The sequence below is a fragment of the Scomber scombrus genome, chromosome 2 (assembly GCF_963691925.1).
Source record: "Scomber scombrus chromosome 2, fScoSco1.1, whole genome shotgun sequence".
Lineage (NCBI taxonomy): Eukaryota > Metazoa > Chordata > Actinopteri > Scombriformes > Scombridae > Scomber > Scomber scombrus.
In genome coordinates, this window is record NC_084971.1 from 18,573,486 (window position 1) to 18,589,906 (window position 16,421).

The 16,421-nt window shown below is 40.3% G+C and overlaps 1 protein-coding gene across 1 annotated transcript in view; it reads left to right on the plus strand.

The window, feature by feature from the left end:
- klhl5 (kelch-like family member 5) overlaps nucleotides 1–7,025 on the plus strand; it is a 24,265-nt gene extending 17,240 nt beyond the window's left edge. Inside the window, exons 6-13 of the mRNA XM_062428586.1 lie at nucleotides 114–300; nucleotides 1,209–1,433; nucleotides 2,176–2,251; nucleotides 2,677–2,763; nucleotides 3,902–3,976; nucleotides 4,346–4,483; nucleotides 5,746–5,917; nucleotides 6,969–7,025. Coding sequence (XP_062284570.1) covers nucleotides 114–300; nucleotides 1,209–1,433; nucleotides 2,176–2,251; nucleotides 2,677–2,763; nucleotides 3,902–3,976; nucleotides 4,346–4,483; nucleotides 5,746–5,917; nucleotides 6,969–7,025 — 1,017 coding nt within the window. The remainder of the gene's footprint in view (nucleotides 1–113; nucleotides 301–1,208; nucleotides 1,434–2,175; nucleotides 2,252–2,676; nucleotides 2,764–3,901; nucleotides 3,977–4,345; nucleotides 4,484–5,745; nucleotides 5,918–6,968) is intronic.
- The last annotated feature ends 9,396 nt before the right edge of the window (nucleotides 7,026–16,421 follow it).

Consider the following 16,421-nt stretch of genomic DNA (forward strand, 5'->3'; position numbering starts at 1 on the left):
TGTGTGTGTGTGTGTGTGTGTGTGTGTGTGTGTGTGTGTGTGTGTGTGTGTGTGTGTGTGTGTGTGTGTGTGTGTGTGTGTGTGTGTGTATGTGTGTGTGTGTGTGTGTGTAGTTCTTAGCAGATCTGGAGACCAACCTACTTCTCCGGGACAGTGTGGAGTGTCAGCGGCTGCTGATGGAGGGGATGAAGTATCACCTCCTGCCCCAGCGCCGGCCCCTGCTTCAGAGCCCGCGCACCCGGCCACGCAAGGCCACTGTAGGGGCAATGTTTGCTGTGGGTGGCATGGACGCCACGAAAGGTAGCACAGTCACTTGCATGAACCGACAAACAACCAGACGCTCTTTTTAATATATATTATGTAAGAATATTGTATCATTAACAACTGAATTTCACAGATCAGATTTTTCTTCTAGTTATGAATTAATAACCCATAATTTAGCGTAAACATCTCCATGATTATGGAAAAACCTGTCTCACATTCTCTTAATTTTTGTTATTGTTGTTTTCAGTAGCTGGTGTTGTTCTTATTAAACTTATTTTTTCCAAATCTCATGAAAACACCAAAACTGACTGAATTAACAAACTGAATTAATTGGTCCTACTGAAAAATGTTGATTGTGTAGCAAGAGCTAGAAATAACATTTTCTTTTGTGCCATGTAAATGAGCCACACCGTTGCACTGGGCTTTGTAGTGTATTTTGAGTCAATCCCAAATACACAGTCCTGTTGCCAGTTATCAAATTTACTGCTGAGAATAGGCAGTAAGAAATGTACTATTTGCTCCTGTCTCAGCAATGTGTACTAAAAACTGCAGTGCCCAGCTGTTTTAAGACATTATGTCACCTTTAAAAAAAAAAAAGAAATAATATATTTGTGACTCATCAGTAGGGATGGGGCTTAGTGTCATTGACAGTCAGAAAGTTTTGAGATACAGACAAGCACATTGTTGATTTTGGTGTTTTCATCATTATTTCAGTTGTAAACAAAAATGAAAATATAGAATAGCACCTACCTCATAATTTAACGTTACAGCCATGTCTACTGTGACAGTACAGATAAAAAACAAAAGAATCTTACAGACCAGGATGTAACCTAGTGCTCTTACTCCATACATAAGCACAAAGCCAGAGATCAGCATACATCCACTTACACAAGACCCACTGTTTTACTTTCACATCTTGTGCATGCATATTTTTTTCTCTCCAGGTGCCACCAGTATTGAGCAGTACTGTCTGCGTCAGGACACGTGGAAGCAGGTGGCCACCATGAGCGGACGGAGACTCCAGTTTGGCGTAGCTGTCCTCGACGGCCGTCTCTATGTGGTGGGAGGCCGAGATGGACTCAAGACCCTCAACACTGTGGAGTGTTACAACCCCCACAGCAAGACTTGGAGCGTCATGCCACCCATGTCCACACACAGGCATGGCTTAGGTGAGCCTCCTATTTCGAACGCAAATATGGTTTACATGAACTGTAAAGGGCTCGGAAAGATAAATACAAACTTAATTTTAATTCCTCCTGAGTGTCAATACAGATTGCAATTTACTGGCTTGCAATCGGACAGATATTTTTCAGAGGATTGGTATTAGATATCTGAATTTTGAGTGTGTCATCATACAAGTGCAGTTTTAAAGAAAAACACTACTGTTATTTCAATCTTCTGTGATATTTATTGATCCCTGCTGGATCTTTTCCTTCCTGTCACAGTAGAGTCAAAGGTCAGTTTCCACTACAAAACAGCACCTCTGCAATAAGTGCAATATTCAATATTATGCTCAAGGGCACTTCAGCAGAGTGGATTTAACTCAATTGTTTTGTTTGAAGGACAGTCTCTCCACCCACTGTGTAAGCTGTTACCTTTACAATGACAACATTTGAAGGCGTGCTGTGCTGGTGCTTTATTGTGTTTATAAATGTGTGCGTGTGTGTGAAAAGGGAGGTGGGGATTCAAACACACATCTGGCGGCACAGATGTTCTGGCAGATAAATCCCTTGAGTACAGAGGTGTCAACATGCTGCTAACTCTGCATGCCAACCCTGGCTGTAGCTGCACACACAATAAAAACTCCCACCTCTTGTTCTTAATGTGTGTGGTTTTATTAGCTTGTCCGAGCTGATATTGTTCTGGTGAATTGCCATGATTTAATCATCCATATGTGGTTGTGTGTCGCAGGTGTGGCTGTCCTAGAGGGGCCCATGTACGCAGTAGGAGGACATGATGGCTGGAGCTACCTCAGCACAGTAGAAAGGTGAGGGAGTTCTTCGCACAGCTGGCTGAGCATTAGTGGTTGCTTTATTTTTTAATTTAGTGGCAGCCAGCCATGCAGAGAGTTTTGGTTTTATGTGCTGAAGTTTTCAGAGATCCACATCTGAGATTTTGACTTTCAGCCCAATACAAGGAAGTTATTTGTTTCTGCAGTTCACATCACTGAAAAATGACATTTAAGAAATAAACCAGTAACAATGTTGTTGAAGAAAGAGAGGAGTTCTAATGCAAACTGATTTCTGTGGCTCATTCAGAGTAACTGAGACTATTTTCATTGTTGCTGATGGAAGATGCAGTGACTGCTTTGCTTATTTTGTCACTTGTTGTAATTGCAAATTTTAGAATTTCAGGTTCGCCACATTTTTATTATGGTTAGGACTGAGAAGCTTTCTGCACTCTTTCTACCAGGTGGGACCCTCAAGCTCGCCAGTGGAGCTTTGTTGCAAGTATGGCAACACCCAGAAGCACTGTGGGAGTAGCTGTACTCAATGGCAAGTAAGTGAACTCAAAAAATGTAATATTTGCTCATACATTGTTTGCTTTTTGGATGCTGTATGCACTTATTGCAAGCCACTTTGCTTGATATACATAAAAAAAACTACTGTACACACTGTACAGAAATAGAGCTGTGTAACCTCATTTGTAGCTCAATGTGGTGTATAATAATCACTGTAATCCCAAAAATAATCAATTAGGTCAAATCCAGTGCTAGTGCTAGACTGCTTGAAACAGTACAAATTTGGTCCTGCTGCTCATCCCTAAGAGGAGAAGAAATACAGACGTGTCATGTGTGAAACGTCAGAGAACATATTAAAAAATCTACAATCTTAATGAGTTTGGAGGATAAAGGAAATAGTGAAGGTGGTGTGTTGGTGTAAATATTCTGCTGCTGCACATATGCGCTGCTATAACAAACGGTATTGGAAAGAGTGACATTACTCACAGTCTGACACATAAGACCACACACACAGTCAGTCATGTGCACAAATGCACATACTAATAGAAGGATTTGATATGTTCCAGGCTTGAACATCCTCACTTGCCCTGAATTTTTACAGCAGCCAGCGAGAGGAGTTATTAGACCCGCAATATTGTGCCATTGTTTTTATTATTCAGTGCCTCAGAGAAACACTACAGAGAAAGGCTTTATAGATGGTAATTAATACAGAAACAACTGATTTGTGCTAAGCATGCCCAACAGTAGGTGTGTATGTGTGGCTGCGTGTGTTTGTGAGTGTGCGTGTATGTGTTGTGTATTCTCCGGGTTCCTCGCCTGATGGAGCTCATTACTTGCTCGACTAGTTCTGTTGCACTTCTTTCTATGCCCTCGTAACTCCACATCCATGTATACACGCACACACACACACACGCTGAGTGACGGCTCAAAGTGTGATGCCCCCAGAGCGTTGGGTGATTGATTTTGCTCACCTAACTTTGTCGCCTAAATCCTGCACACACTCACACACATACACCCCCCCCCCCCTTGTACCATCTGTTTTGGTGTCACTAAATTGAAATGGGACTTCCAGAGTCTGGAAATGTGTGCAGAGTTTTGTGGCAGGTGTGTGTGTGCGTGTGTGTGCGTGTGTGCGTGCGTGTCCAGAGGGATGACACTATCTTCTTTCTTTCACAGGTTGTATGCAGTCGGAGGACGTGACGGCTCATCCTGCCTGCGTTCAGTGGAGTGTTTCGACCCTCACACCAACAGGTCGGGGAGTGGGGACTTCATTTAACCATAATTAATTGCAGTCTCCTGCTTTATTATCTGTCTGCTGTTCTTTCCAGTGAAGCGTCTCTGTGCTTATTTGCCCTCAGATCAAAGGAGACAGCTAACCCTCTCAGGATGTTAGAATAGACCACATTCAAACAACTTCTGTTTATCAACTGCATTCATTAAAGTCTCCACTTGAAGAGCTTGATTATTTTTTTATATATGGTCCCGAATAAATTAGATTTCATAAAATAAAGCAGAGCAGAGATTTTGACCTGACTTGCTTCACATTAATGTGGGAGAAAGTGTACAAATCTTTTTCATTTTTCTCTCTGATGGTTAAAACCTGCTGACCTCCCTCTACAGGTGGAGCAGCTGTGCTCCGATGGCTAAACGTCGCGGGGGTGTGGGTGTAGCCACATGGCACGGCTTCCTGTATGCCATTGGAGGTCATGATGCTCCAGCCTCATCTCTGGCCTCTCGGCTAAGTGACTGTGTGGAGAGGTGAGTCTGTTGCCATTTTGTAAAGGAAACATGTCGGATGAATCAAACATATTGCTTTTTATTTGAAATGCCCAATGTGCTCTGATTAAAACTTTTGGTTTGGTACTTTTGTTCTCATTTTTTATATGATTTGTATTATATTTGACATGTCTTTCATGTGATGGATGTTGTAAATTCTTTATAGATAAAACCTGAATTCAGTTAAAGCATCTTTCAAATTAGAAGAGTAACATAAAATAGAAAATTTAGGTAATCATGGTAAACATTGGTGCAGTCTGTGTGATGTTTTCATATCTGTTGTTCGGGGGAAGCAATGTGCATGGAGTTGCAAAGAGGTGCTGCTGGTTTCAAAAATGTTTTTCGCAGTTCTGTATTGCCATTTCAAATTTTTCATTGTCAATAATGATTAACATAGCAATTTTGGATTAGTGGATAATTTATTGATCCCAGAGGTTTATTTTAGGATGGGCAGTTTCAGTTATTTCAGCTTTGTTTTTGAGAAATCACGTTTTGTCTTTGATTTTGGCATGGTGGATGGCTAAGAAAACTACGAGACCCATGAGCCTCAGCTGACAAAAATCTAAACGGAAATGACTTTTACATAACACAACACCAGGGCAAATTGTCTGTATGTTCAAACTTGGAAATAAACCTGATTCTGATTCTGAAAACACTGTTGAAGTTGTAAACAAAACACGGAGCCATATTTGCCAAAGTATTACTGAAATGACTCTTAAGATTGTAAAATCAGTTTTCTTGGAACTGTAATCTTTAGCTTCTGGCGAACATGACAGAATTTTAAACTCTTTTTCTTGCTGAAATGCTTGTTGTAGTCGACTTCTATCCAAAAATGTTTATGTGCGCAGTCTTGTGCCTTCAACTTTTTATCAAAGAACCAGATAACGCAGTTGTTCATATTTTGAATTGATGACCAGGAGAGTTTCATGCCAGTGCAAGCCGTAGAAGTGCTCAAACTGTGAGTCAGGTAACGTTTTCTATCGGAAACAACTGATCATCTGATATTATGAACCCCCGAAAGAATTTTTTCCACATTTTGGGAAATATGCTTCTTCACTTTCTCACCAAGATGTTAGACAAGCACAGATATCACAGAGTAGTACTGATCTTCTCATCTACCTCTCAGAAAAAAGAGAGCAAACATGAAACTTTTTGAATATTATCCTTTAATACTGTGGGCCATGGTGTGGAAAAAAGTAAATGTAACACACTAATACGTATGCTGTGTGTGTATGTTTGTACAGGTATGATCCTCAGACAGATGTGTGGACAGCAGTAGCCCCCATGAGTATTAGCAGAGATGCTGTTGGTGTTTGTCTCCTTGGCGACCGTCTCTATGCTGTGGGCGGTTATGATGGGCAGGTGTATCTCAATACTGTGGAAGCTTATGACCCTCAGACAAATGAGTGGACACAGGTACACACACACACACACACACACACACGCTATTATTAGAGGGAGAGTCTCACAGTTGACAGAATCATGCAGTCTGACCTTTTCCCAGCTCCCCTTCCAAGTAACTTGACATGTTTTCATTGTTATGTTGATGTCTGTTTTCCTCATGCTAATATTGTCCTTGCCGCCACAGCAACAGTAGGAGATAAAGGCGACTTTTTCAGAGTTGAACAATCCCATCCAGCAGGAGTTTATATCACACCTCAGTTTATACCTCATCTCCTGCATAGCCTTAGAGGATTTCTAACCAAAGTCGCTGGAAATCTGCCATTTTAGACACAGGCACCATGCAGAGAACAAAAGTTGGGCGGATACAGAGAACATTCAAACTGACACAGTGGGAGGAGGACAAACTGAGATGTTAGGGAACATGTTGAGACCATTAAATGTGTCCTCTGTTCATTGTCAGACACTGAAACAAACAAACCAGTGGATATGTTGTCTGTCTTGTCCTAACTGCAGTAGCTTCACTCCCCTTATTCGCTTGAGCACAGACCTGTCAATCTGTAAATCTCCAAGACAGATAACATGGATGTTAAGTTTATTCTTAAAATAAAGTGACTGATAGACAGCTTGGCCTGTCTGTATAGAAACAGCAGCTACAAAAAAAAACAGACAAAACAAAATCCAATTCCTCTCCATGATTCACTTTATATTTTGTTTTTAAATGTTGAAAAAATATGTAGCAGTGCTTGTGGATGGATTCACAATGTTGTCAACTGAGTAAGTTTGTATATAATCAACTAACAGTTTTAGTATAGACACTTATAGCCTGCAGGCTTGTTCAACCAGGCAACTTGGTTCAATGCTACACTCTCATGTAGGGCTGCAACTAACGATTCATCTGTTGATTATTTTCTCAAATCACTGATTAATTGTTTGGTCGAAAAAATGTCAGAAGATGGTGAAACTTACATGATTTCCCGTCACTACAGTGATTTATAATTCTACACAATCTGTTAATATCCAGACGTGATTGTGATTCTTTTTGTTTACTCCATTTGCTCTCCAGGTGGCGCCTCTGTGTCTGGGCAGGGCAGGGGCGTGTGTGGTGGCTGTCAGACTGTGAAAACACAAACTCCGACATTTGATGCAGCTCAGAGACCCTCCTCTTTGTCACCCGTCTGCCTGCCAGGATGTGACCAAACACTTGGTACGGAGAGACTGATTGCTGACCACACTCCAGGTTTTACACTTCAGTAAAGTCAAATTTTACTCTCCTTTAAGACTGCCAGTCAATCATTTCCATGTTTTGGGGTGAGATTAAGGTTGAGGTATCAGGTGTCAGGCATCTGATAAGGTTTTCACATTTGTACAACCTGATAACTTGAGCCAAAGTGAACCAGCACCCAGCCATGATGAAGTGGAATCTGCAGTGTTTATCTGAGCATGACAGAACAGCTGTCAAGCAGGGTTTTCTTTCTTGCCTGTTATTTTGTCTCTCTCACACTCACACACACACACACACACACACACACACACACGTAAAGCTACATGGCGGCTTTCTGCTTCTATTTCTGCTGACAGAAAAAGGTGAGAGAAATCGAGAGAGATTGTCAACACTGTTGAGAAGCCTCATCATTTTCACTGTAGTTTTTTTTAACAACATCTGATCGTCTGTATTGATGCTATTTTAATACCGGTATATTTCCTGTTATTCTATGCTACAGTTGGCAAGTCCTCTTCTTTTTCTTTCTCTTGTCCACTGACAGATGAAAAAAAGACTTTTGACATAATCAGCACAACGTTATGAAGAGCTATACTGTAAGGAACTGCAAACCTCTTTATTCTTTTCAGTCAAAAGCATATCATCGTGTTTTATCTGATTTCTCTTTGTGTATGTCTTCCACGTTGCATCAGCCCACATCTGAAGGATACAGTGTACTGTGATATGGAATTTATTGTTCATCTCAGGTTCAGTTTTAGCTTTTTTTAAAGATACAATAGCAAATTATCGTACTTTTTCTTTTTTTAGATTTGTGATTGTGCAATTTTTCACAGAATTTAAGTCATTTTTTACTGGGTAGCCTGAGTAGTTATAATAATAATAATAATTAAAGCCGCAAGCGGCGATGGCGGGCCCTCGCTCACCCATGCCACCGCGGGTCCTGAGGCATGGCGGGGCTGTGGTGTGAAGCAGAAAGTGAGAAAAAACCTGGAAGGAGGCCAAAAATGCAATGTTTCGTTCATCCAGTAGGGGGCAGTCACAGGTAGTTACACATATGGTCTGGTGTGGTCTGGTGTGTTAAGGGCGGCCACTCATCACTCATGTGAAGTTTGGAGTGAATCGGACAAAGCAAGAGGGAGTTATGAGCATTTGATGGTTCATCCACCAGGGGGCAGTAATGGGATGCGTGCAGGTGTGTTCAGGGTCAGTCCCTCATCACACGTGAAGTTTCGTGGAAATCGGACAATGTTGATGCAAAAAATGGCACTTCCTGTTTCCACTAGGGGGCGCCATGAGCGACACCCCTATCAGATGGAAGAGGTCTCCACCCTGGACCTGTGTATCAATTTTCATGCTGATACGTGTTCAATAAAGCCATCAAAACGCCAAACGTATTTTCATGGCGAGGAATTGATGGTAGCCACGCCCCCACAGGGACGCCATTACTCGTAGCTTCACAGTGTTCATAATGTAGCTTCACCAACTGGTTCTGCATGTTTTAGAAGAGGAATGAAGTTGATGGGGTCAACTATGTATTTTTCATGAATTTAAGTTCACTTCCTGTTACCACCGGGGGGCGCTATGAGTTACGTGGGAAGTTAATATATCGGGACGCTCAGGGCGGAGCCATCATCATGTCCAGCAAGTTTGAAGCTGATTGGATGAAGTATGTGGGCGTGAGAGCCACTCGTATGTACATGGCGAGCACGCCAAAGTTAGTTGAGCCCTGGCAGACACGCCCTTTGACCTACGGATGCACGAGGAATGAAGTTGATGGGGTCAACTATGTATTTTTCATGAATTTAAGTTCACTTCCTGTTACCACCGGGGGGCGCTATGAGTTACGTGGGAAGTTAATATATCGGGACGCTCAGGGCGGAGCCATCATCATGTCCAGCAAGTTTGAAGCTGATTGGATGAAGTATGTGGGCGTGAGAGCCACTCGTATGTACATGGCGAGCACGCCAAAGTTAGTTGAGCCCTGGCAGACACGCCCTTTGACCTACGGATGCGCAGAGCACAACTTAAGCTCAGCTAGGTCTGGAGATGTTGCGTACCTAATTTGAACTTGATCGGGCGAACGCTGTGGGAGGAGTTAATTTTAGGCGGGAAAAATCAAAACCAAAATGGCCGACTTCCTGTTGGGTTGAGGTCATGAGGTCAAGAGGATTTTTGCATATGTGGGTATAATACATATGTGTACCGAATTTTGTGAGCATAGGACAAAGTTAGCAAAATTCCCTATGGGAAGTCCATTTTTGGACTTTGTAGGGGGCGCTATTCCGCCATTCTGCGTCGACCATGTGCGACCACCCAAAAATATCGAATTTCGGATGAGGCCGGACGTCCGTGCAAAAGTATAAGCATTTTCGCATTTGGGAAAGGGGCGAAATTGGGGCACGAAATGTCGGAAGAATAATAATAATAATAATAATAATAATAAACATTACAATTTCAATAGGGCTTTCGCCAGGCGACTTGCAGTCGCCGCTCGGGCCCTAATAAACATTACAATTTCAATATAGCATTTTTCCCCAGGGGTCTTCCATACCACTTGATTACTTGATTACTTTGGGGTCACTTGCACTTTGGGGTCACTTGCACGTTGGGGCATGAACGAATTTCAATAGGGCTTTCGCCAGGCGACTTGCAGTCGCCGCTCGGGCCCTAATAATAATAATGATAACAACACTGTGGCCCTTCGTTGTTCCCTGTTGGGGATGACATTTTGTTTTCACTTTCCCTCAGAGCACCAGATCAGCTATTTACAAGCTTGATTTTCTGCAGGGCCAATTGAGCTTTTGTGTGTGCCAGCTACCTTATTTTTCTCCACTATAGATGCTTCTTTGTGTGTGTGTGTGTGTGTGTGTGTGTGTGTGTGTGTGTGTGTGTGTGTGTGTGTGTGTGTGTGTGTGTGTGTGTGTGTGTGTGTGTGTGTGTGTGTGTGTGTTGGGGTGTTTAGAAATTGCAGGAGTATATTTTTATCTCAAATGAGAATCTTCCCCCTTCCCCTCTCCACATCTTCAATTCCCCGCTGCTTTCTCTTCATCCCGATTTTCCCATTTCATCACCGCATCCACACACACACATAGAAGCGCACACAGACACACACACAAAAAAATGCTCCACCACATTTTAGAGAACAATTGGATACCCAGACAAAATGAACAACAGACCATATAATGAGACCATGAATTTAATAACGATTCAGCTGGTGCCGACAATTTGTTTGATGTCGAGTTCAAAGCATTATTAGATTTGATGCTGCTGCAGACAAAGTATCAGACAGACATGAGGGGAAAATGAATCCAGTAAAAAAAAAAAAACTCATGTGTTCATATTTCCGGCTTGTTGAAGTATACTCCTATGCCAAGAAACCTTGAGAATACGAAGACGCTGACTGCAGGTTCAACACTGACACATACCACAACCATTTTATGTTATACACTTAATTGTGTTTTACCCTGGTTGCTTGGATCTGCTCTTCTGGTCTGGTGTGTGTGTTTTTGCGTGTGTGTGTGTGTGTGTGTGTATGTGTGCGTGCGTGTGTGTATGTGTGTGTTTGTGTGTGTGTGTGTGTGAGCGTGAGCGTGTGCGCATGTGTGTGCGCACAGACAGCAAACTCCTGACAGTGAGAGGCAAAGCAGGCATCCTGTCTGAACTGACAGATCTAGAGCTAATGTAGCCCCCAGGATGCACTTCACAAACACACATGGACATACATCATACACACACATGCACAAACACACATACACACACACACACACTTAACCACACAGCTGAAAACCAAGTGCCCCAGGAGCCGGCGGAGATTGAAAAGCCTCCCAAATTTGTCGGCATGACATCTAAAAATCAGAGAGGGGCAGCCGAGCAATTCCCTGCAGCTGAACTGATGTTTATTCAAGCCTAATGCACTGCTGCATTATTCTATTTTCTTCCCCTTCACACATTCCTTCTGTTTATTTTGAGCATTTTGAGTAATTCTCTTTAGATCAGAGCAAAAAGAAGCGTGTCACCTCCAGTGTGTCGACATATTTGGAGAGTTTGATTTAGGTCAGAGGTTAAAATGAAAAGATAAAGACATTCCAAATGACACTATATATTAGTGTATATTCTGTAAATAAATAAATATCAAATCTTTATGTAGTCTAATTGCATTATGCTGTATATTACACAATGCCCACTCAATATACTATGTGTTATTGTGTCCTTTCCTTTTGTACCATGAATTAAGATGAAGAAGAGGTGTAATAAAAGTGACCGTTGCTGAGAAATGGTGCAGCTGCTCATCACCTCTTTTTTCTACCAGAATGTTACACTTCTTGTTTTAGAGTATAAATTATGTATGTACTATATATGCTGCTGTAATATGCTGTTATTGGTATTTTATACATTAAAGTCAAGATGTGATTTAATATGTTTTGTTTGTTTTTTCTTATGTACAATACAAATGCACAACAGTTTAACAATAACAGCTAAATCATAAAGCATATAACTATAAATGCTGTCACAGTGTAAAAGTGTGTTTTTATAAGTGCAGCTCTGGCAGCGGCCTTTGTGGGTCAGAGGTTTCTGTGGGGTTTATGCAGGTTTTGCTGCTGAATTAATATTCTGAACCGTTTTGAGCCTGAAGGTTAATATGAACACTCATTATTCTTAAGTGAGGATGTTCCAACTTTAAAAGCTGCAGCCTGAGCCAGAAACACAGGAGTGTGTTGAAGCTTTCAGAGAATAGAGAGAAGTGTATGAGGAAGAGGAATGCTCACATTTTACAGATACTTTAACCCCGGGACTGCAGCCAGTACCCAGCTGATTCACTCTTATTTATTGCAGGAGAAGCTGTAAATCATAACCAGCTCTGACAAAGCGCCTCCTGTGGCGCTGAGAAATGACGCCAGTGACCTTGTCTCACTGCCTTAACAGTATCTGAGTCCATCATGTCTGACAGGAACAAGAGGGAGACGGAAAGTGCTGGACTGTCTGACTTCACATGTTCATCATTCAGATGTAGAGATAACCTGCAAACAGCTTAGACATGAGGTGTCAGTGCTATACAGACATGTACACATCTGCATTAACCAGGCAGCGTAATTACCACTAATGGAGTTCTAACACTGCCCCTCATTCACCAGCTTTAGGCCTTTCATCACTTTGTGTAGACTTGTGTCATGTAATTTCTTTTCGGTAGTTTTACTGGTAAATCCTGAGGTTTATATCTCAACTTTGCAAAAGAAAATATGTAATTATTGGTATTCATCACAGATGCATTTCAAAAATCTTAATCTTTTGGGGGAAATATGAACCACTAAAACATACAAAAAATAAAAAGGTAAAGGTGGTAAAAGCTCTAAGGCAGATCTTGCCATCCTACACAATTTTAGGCCCTGTCTTGTAGAAAGGCCCTATGTCCCTTAGTTGTCAAAGTCTTGTTAAGATCTCCAGTATTTCATTAGATATCTTTCTTACATGGTGCATAATGCTTTAAAACTTTTGGATAACCAAATTATCACAAACCCCAGGCAAAATAGCTCGGCTTATGCTAGATAAGAGCCTACGGCTCATTTTTGCCCCAGGGCTTTCTAGTAGGTTAAATTATGCCCTGATTTGAGCAGATTTCTGTTGAGATCTAACAGAGAAGTATGCTCATGGGTATCATTTGCCTGGGATGATCTTTAACACCTGTATTCAGACACACTAAACACAGTACACTTTCATCATGTTCATATCCACTGACGAACTGGATTCTCAATATGTGGATTATTTTTTACAAATTCTTACATGTATCAATATTGTGTTCCCCCTATTTTCCAACCCCTAGGTATGTTCTATAATCACCTTATACCCACCTCCCACCCCCAAGCACATAAAGCCTCAAAATAAATAGGGATTCATTTACAATTACAAAGAGTAATACATGAATAAAAGTTGTATATAAAAGACTCAAGTACTACTTATTTAAACACATAGACATTTTAACCCCCTGAACTCTTTTCCTAAAAGTTGATCTGGATTTGTTATAGTTTGTCATATCATTACTAAGTGATGTGTTGTTCCATCTCACTCATTGTTGAAGTTGGCAATTGATTTCCAATTGTGGCTTTGTTATATAGTAAGCACTTTGCCAGCCAAGGACAAAGCACACACAGGATTGAAAGCACACACATGAAAGGAAACGTGATTAATGAAGTCCTTAAAGTGGTCCAAATGAACAATCCCACAACAGCTAGGCCTCTCCAACTGCTGAGAAAAGATCATGTGGTACAATTTAAGGCTCCAGCCACTAAATGGACCTTGTGATGAAATTGATACAATAAGTGTAACACTTGTAAAATGTACTGCATTGCATTCAACTTCATACTTGCTCAGGGTTTAATTTCTCACAAAACATTCATTTTTCATCAGTTCAGTTTTTTTTTTCTATCTCTGTGCTCTAATTTTACCATTTTGCTTGGAAATCATACAGCTGCTCCCTCTGGTGCATCTTAATGAGATCTGAGTCAGCAGGGTGTATTCTGCTTCGGCATGCCGGAGCACAGTGAGAAATATTTGTGTTACACAGTTGGCATTTCATTCCAGCTCTGAGGTTTTGTACAGGAAAAATGAAGATGTCAACTTTCCATCAATGTGTAAGAAAGTACAAAAGATCAGAGTCTTGTTCTGCCCTATTTCTTAAACAGTGAAATTACAAAAGAAAAGGAGCAGTTGACTTTGATTTATTTCATATGGATATGAGAATGATAAGTAAGCCTTTTCAGTGTTTCCTCTCTTCCAAATAGCATCACTGAGCACTTACAGGACAACAGCATAAATAAGAATTGTACAAGACTGCTCTCTTCTGGATATGTAGTGGAAACACAGTGATAACATTTGCTGTACCAAAATTACAAAATTTACATAAAGTGTACAGAAAATTTTTTATATAAAAATTCATCCTACTTACAAGTACTGTGGGGGTATCCAAAGCCTGATATATCTTATTCCTCATGCCGTAGCTGTCTGTTGAACTGAGTGACATACCCCTTATTTCCTTAAACTAATGACCCCATAATTTTTTTGCAGCGGTTCTCGTTGAGGTGTTTTTAACAGTTTTTGGGCAACAATTGAGGTCTACAGCACAGAGGAATAGATATATCAGGGTTTGGATACAAACACAATACTTGTAAGTAGATATTTAGCATATGAGCAATGTTGGGGACACTTAAACTACATGTAGTTGAACTACATAGCTTAACTACAATTTGCTGTAACTTGCTGGTAGTTAAACTACATTCATATTTTGTGCTTCGTCAAGTATTTCAACTACTTTTTGGGTCATTTTTTGTAGTTTAACTACTCAATTTTCAAACTACAATTTTGGCCAATAACATGAACATTTTTTAATTAAAAAAAAGACCTATATAATATAAATTTAATTTTACAATTATTGTGTTCAAGAACTCTTTTTGAAAAAAGGCATGAATCATTTCATGACATGCCAACATTGTTGTTCAAGACACACCAATTTAGAATATGTCTACCTCTTTGTAGTTTTTATTACATTTTTTGTTGACTGATTTACAGGATTTTCATTTTCTCTTTATATTACCCAACATGTGTATAGATTACCCAACATGTCTATATTGAACCTATATGTTGACCAAAAATATCAGCTTTTTTTCTTTATAAAAAATTTAACTTATTTCTGTTGGCATGTGAATTTTTTGTAGGCTATTATATTTAGTTTCATATACACCACATGTTGATTTATTTAACACTGAGTTAAAGTAGTATAATGAGTATAAGTGGTTGCTAAAGCTACTTTTTTTTAGCTGTAGTTTTACAAACTACATTTCTCCAGGGGTAGAAATGTAGTTTGTTCAAGCTACTGCCAGGCTGAACTACATGTAGTTTTACAAGCTACGCTTGCAAAGTAGCTTTCCCAACACTGCATATGAGATTTGTTGACAATAAGAAAAATATAGAAAACGCTGTCTATATTCTTCAAAGGAACCTCAGTATTACAAAATATCTTTATTTTCATGGTATCTGTTGTAGGGATATGATACATGAGTTATAATCATGCTGCCTGTACATTCTGAAAACTGTTTACTACTGCAGATCACACTCCAAGTTCACCACACTGTGAGTCAATCACTGCAGTTCATATAACATCTTAAAGTATGAATAAAACTTATGAGTTTGTGTCTGGATCCAATGTTGTTTCCTCTGCATGGTCCTGGTACCTCCAATGAAAGATGAATGAGGATGGAGTGAACCAATTCATAGAAAAACTGGATTTTATTCTTATTATCTGGACTTAAAAGCAGGGTCATGTGGTTATGATTTGTGCAACAACACTCTTTATATTAGTAAAACAAACAAGACCGGACATGATTTATTTTACAGTGCACAAGCAAGTACACATTCTGTTTCAATAGGTGTGAAAATGTTAGTTTGTACTGTATATAATGCTGTGTGTTTTTTATGTATTTTCCCTTCTGTGATAAGTTCTCCCACAGCTGGAAAGCCATAATTTCAAATGGGCAACATCTGGTTATTGCACTGCTTTGTTTGTCTGGTACCACCATTAAAAGAGTCAACTGAGACCAGTGTTCATGCTTGTCAGATTTTTATTCTACAAGTAGTCTCAGCACTGCAGCCTGCAGGATGTTAACAAGCTACACTTGGACCTGCACCAGATGGGATCATATATTGAGTGAGATGAGATGAGTGAGATGATGCACAGGTACTTTGGCAATAGAAAATATCAGTTCCACTATTTACTAAGTTTGACTCCATAAAACATCTAATAAATCTGTATTGTTATTAACAGTGTGCGCACCCAGTTTACTGCAGTTGTTTACTGCACATAATCCCATCAGGATCACTGGGACAGATGTAGAGCTCAAATCTGTGTGCATAGAGTATCTCCTCAACAAACACAGCTGGCTGCACACTCAGAGATTATGTACACAATATAATACCTCAAGGCTCCCTTTACATGCTGCTCCTGAATAGATTTTCTACAGAGGGATTGAAACACAGAGAGACGTTTAAACATCCTCTGTTGTTTCTGCTGCACAATCTGTTCAGTTTTATCCATTTATGCTACGTGTCAGGATTCAGTCTTTGGTAGATGTCAAATCCAAATCATGTTGACTGTGAGGAAGTACCTTGTTCAGGAGTATGAGAAAAAAATTTAACAATAAGCCCTTTTCACAGCAGACACTTTGACATGTAGGAAAAGCACAGGTGTTAATGATGACTATGTTCTCCAGACTCAGAAAATGAAAGTTACATAAAATCTACTATCCATCA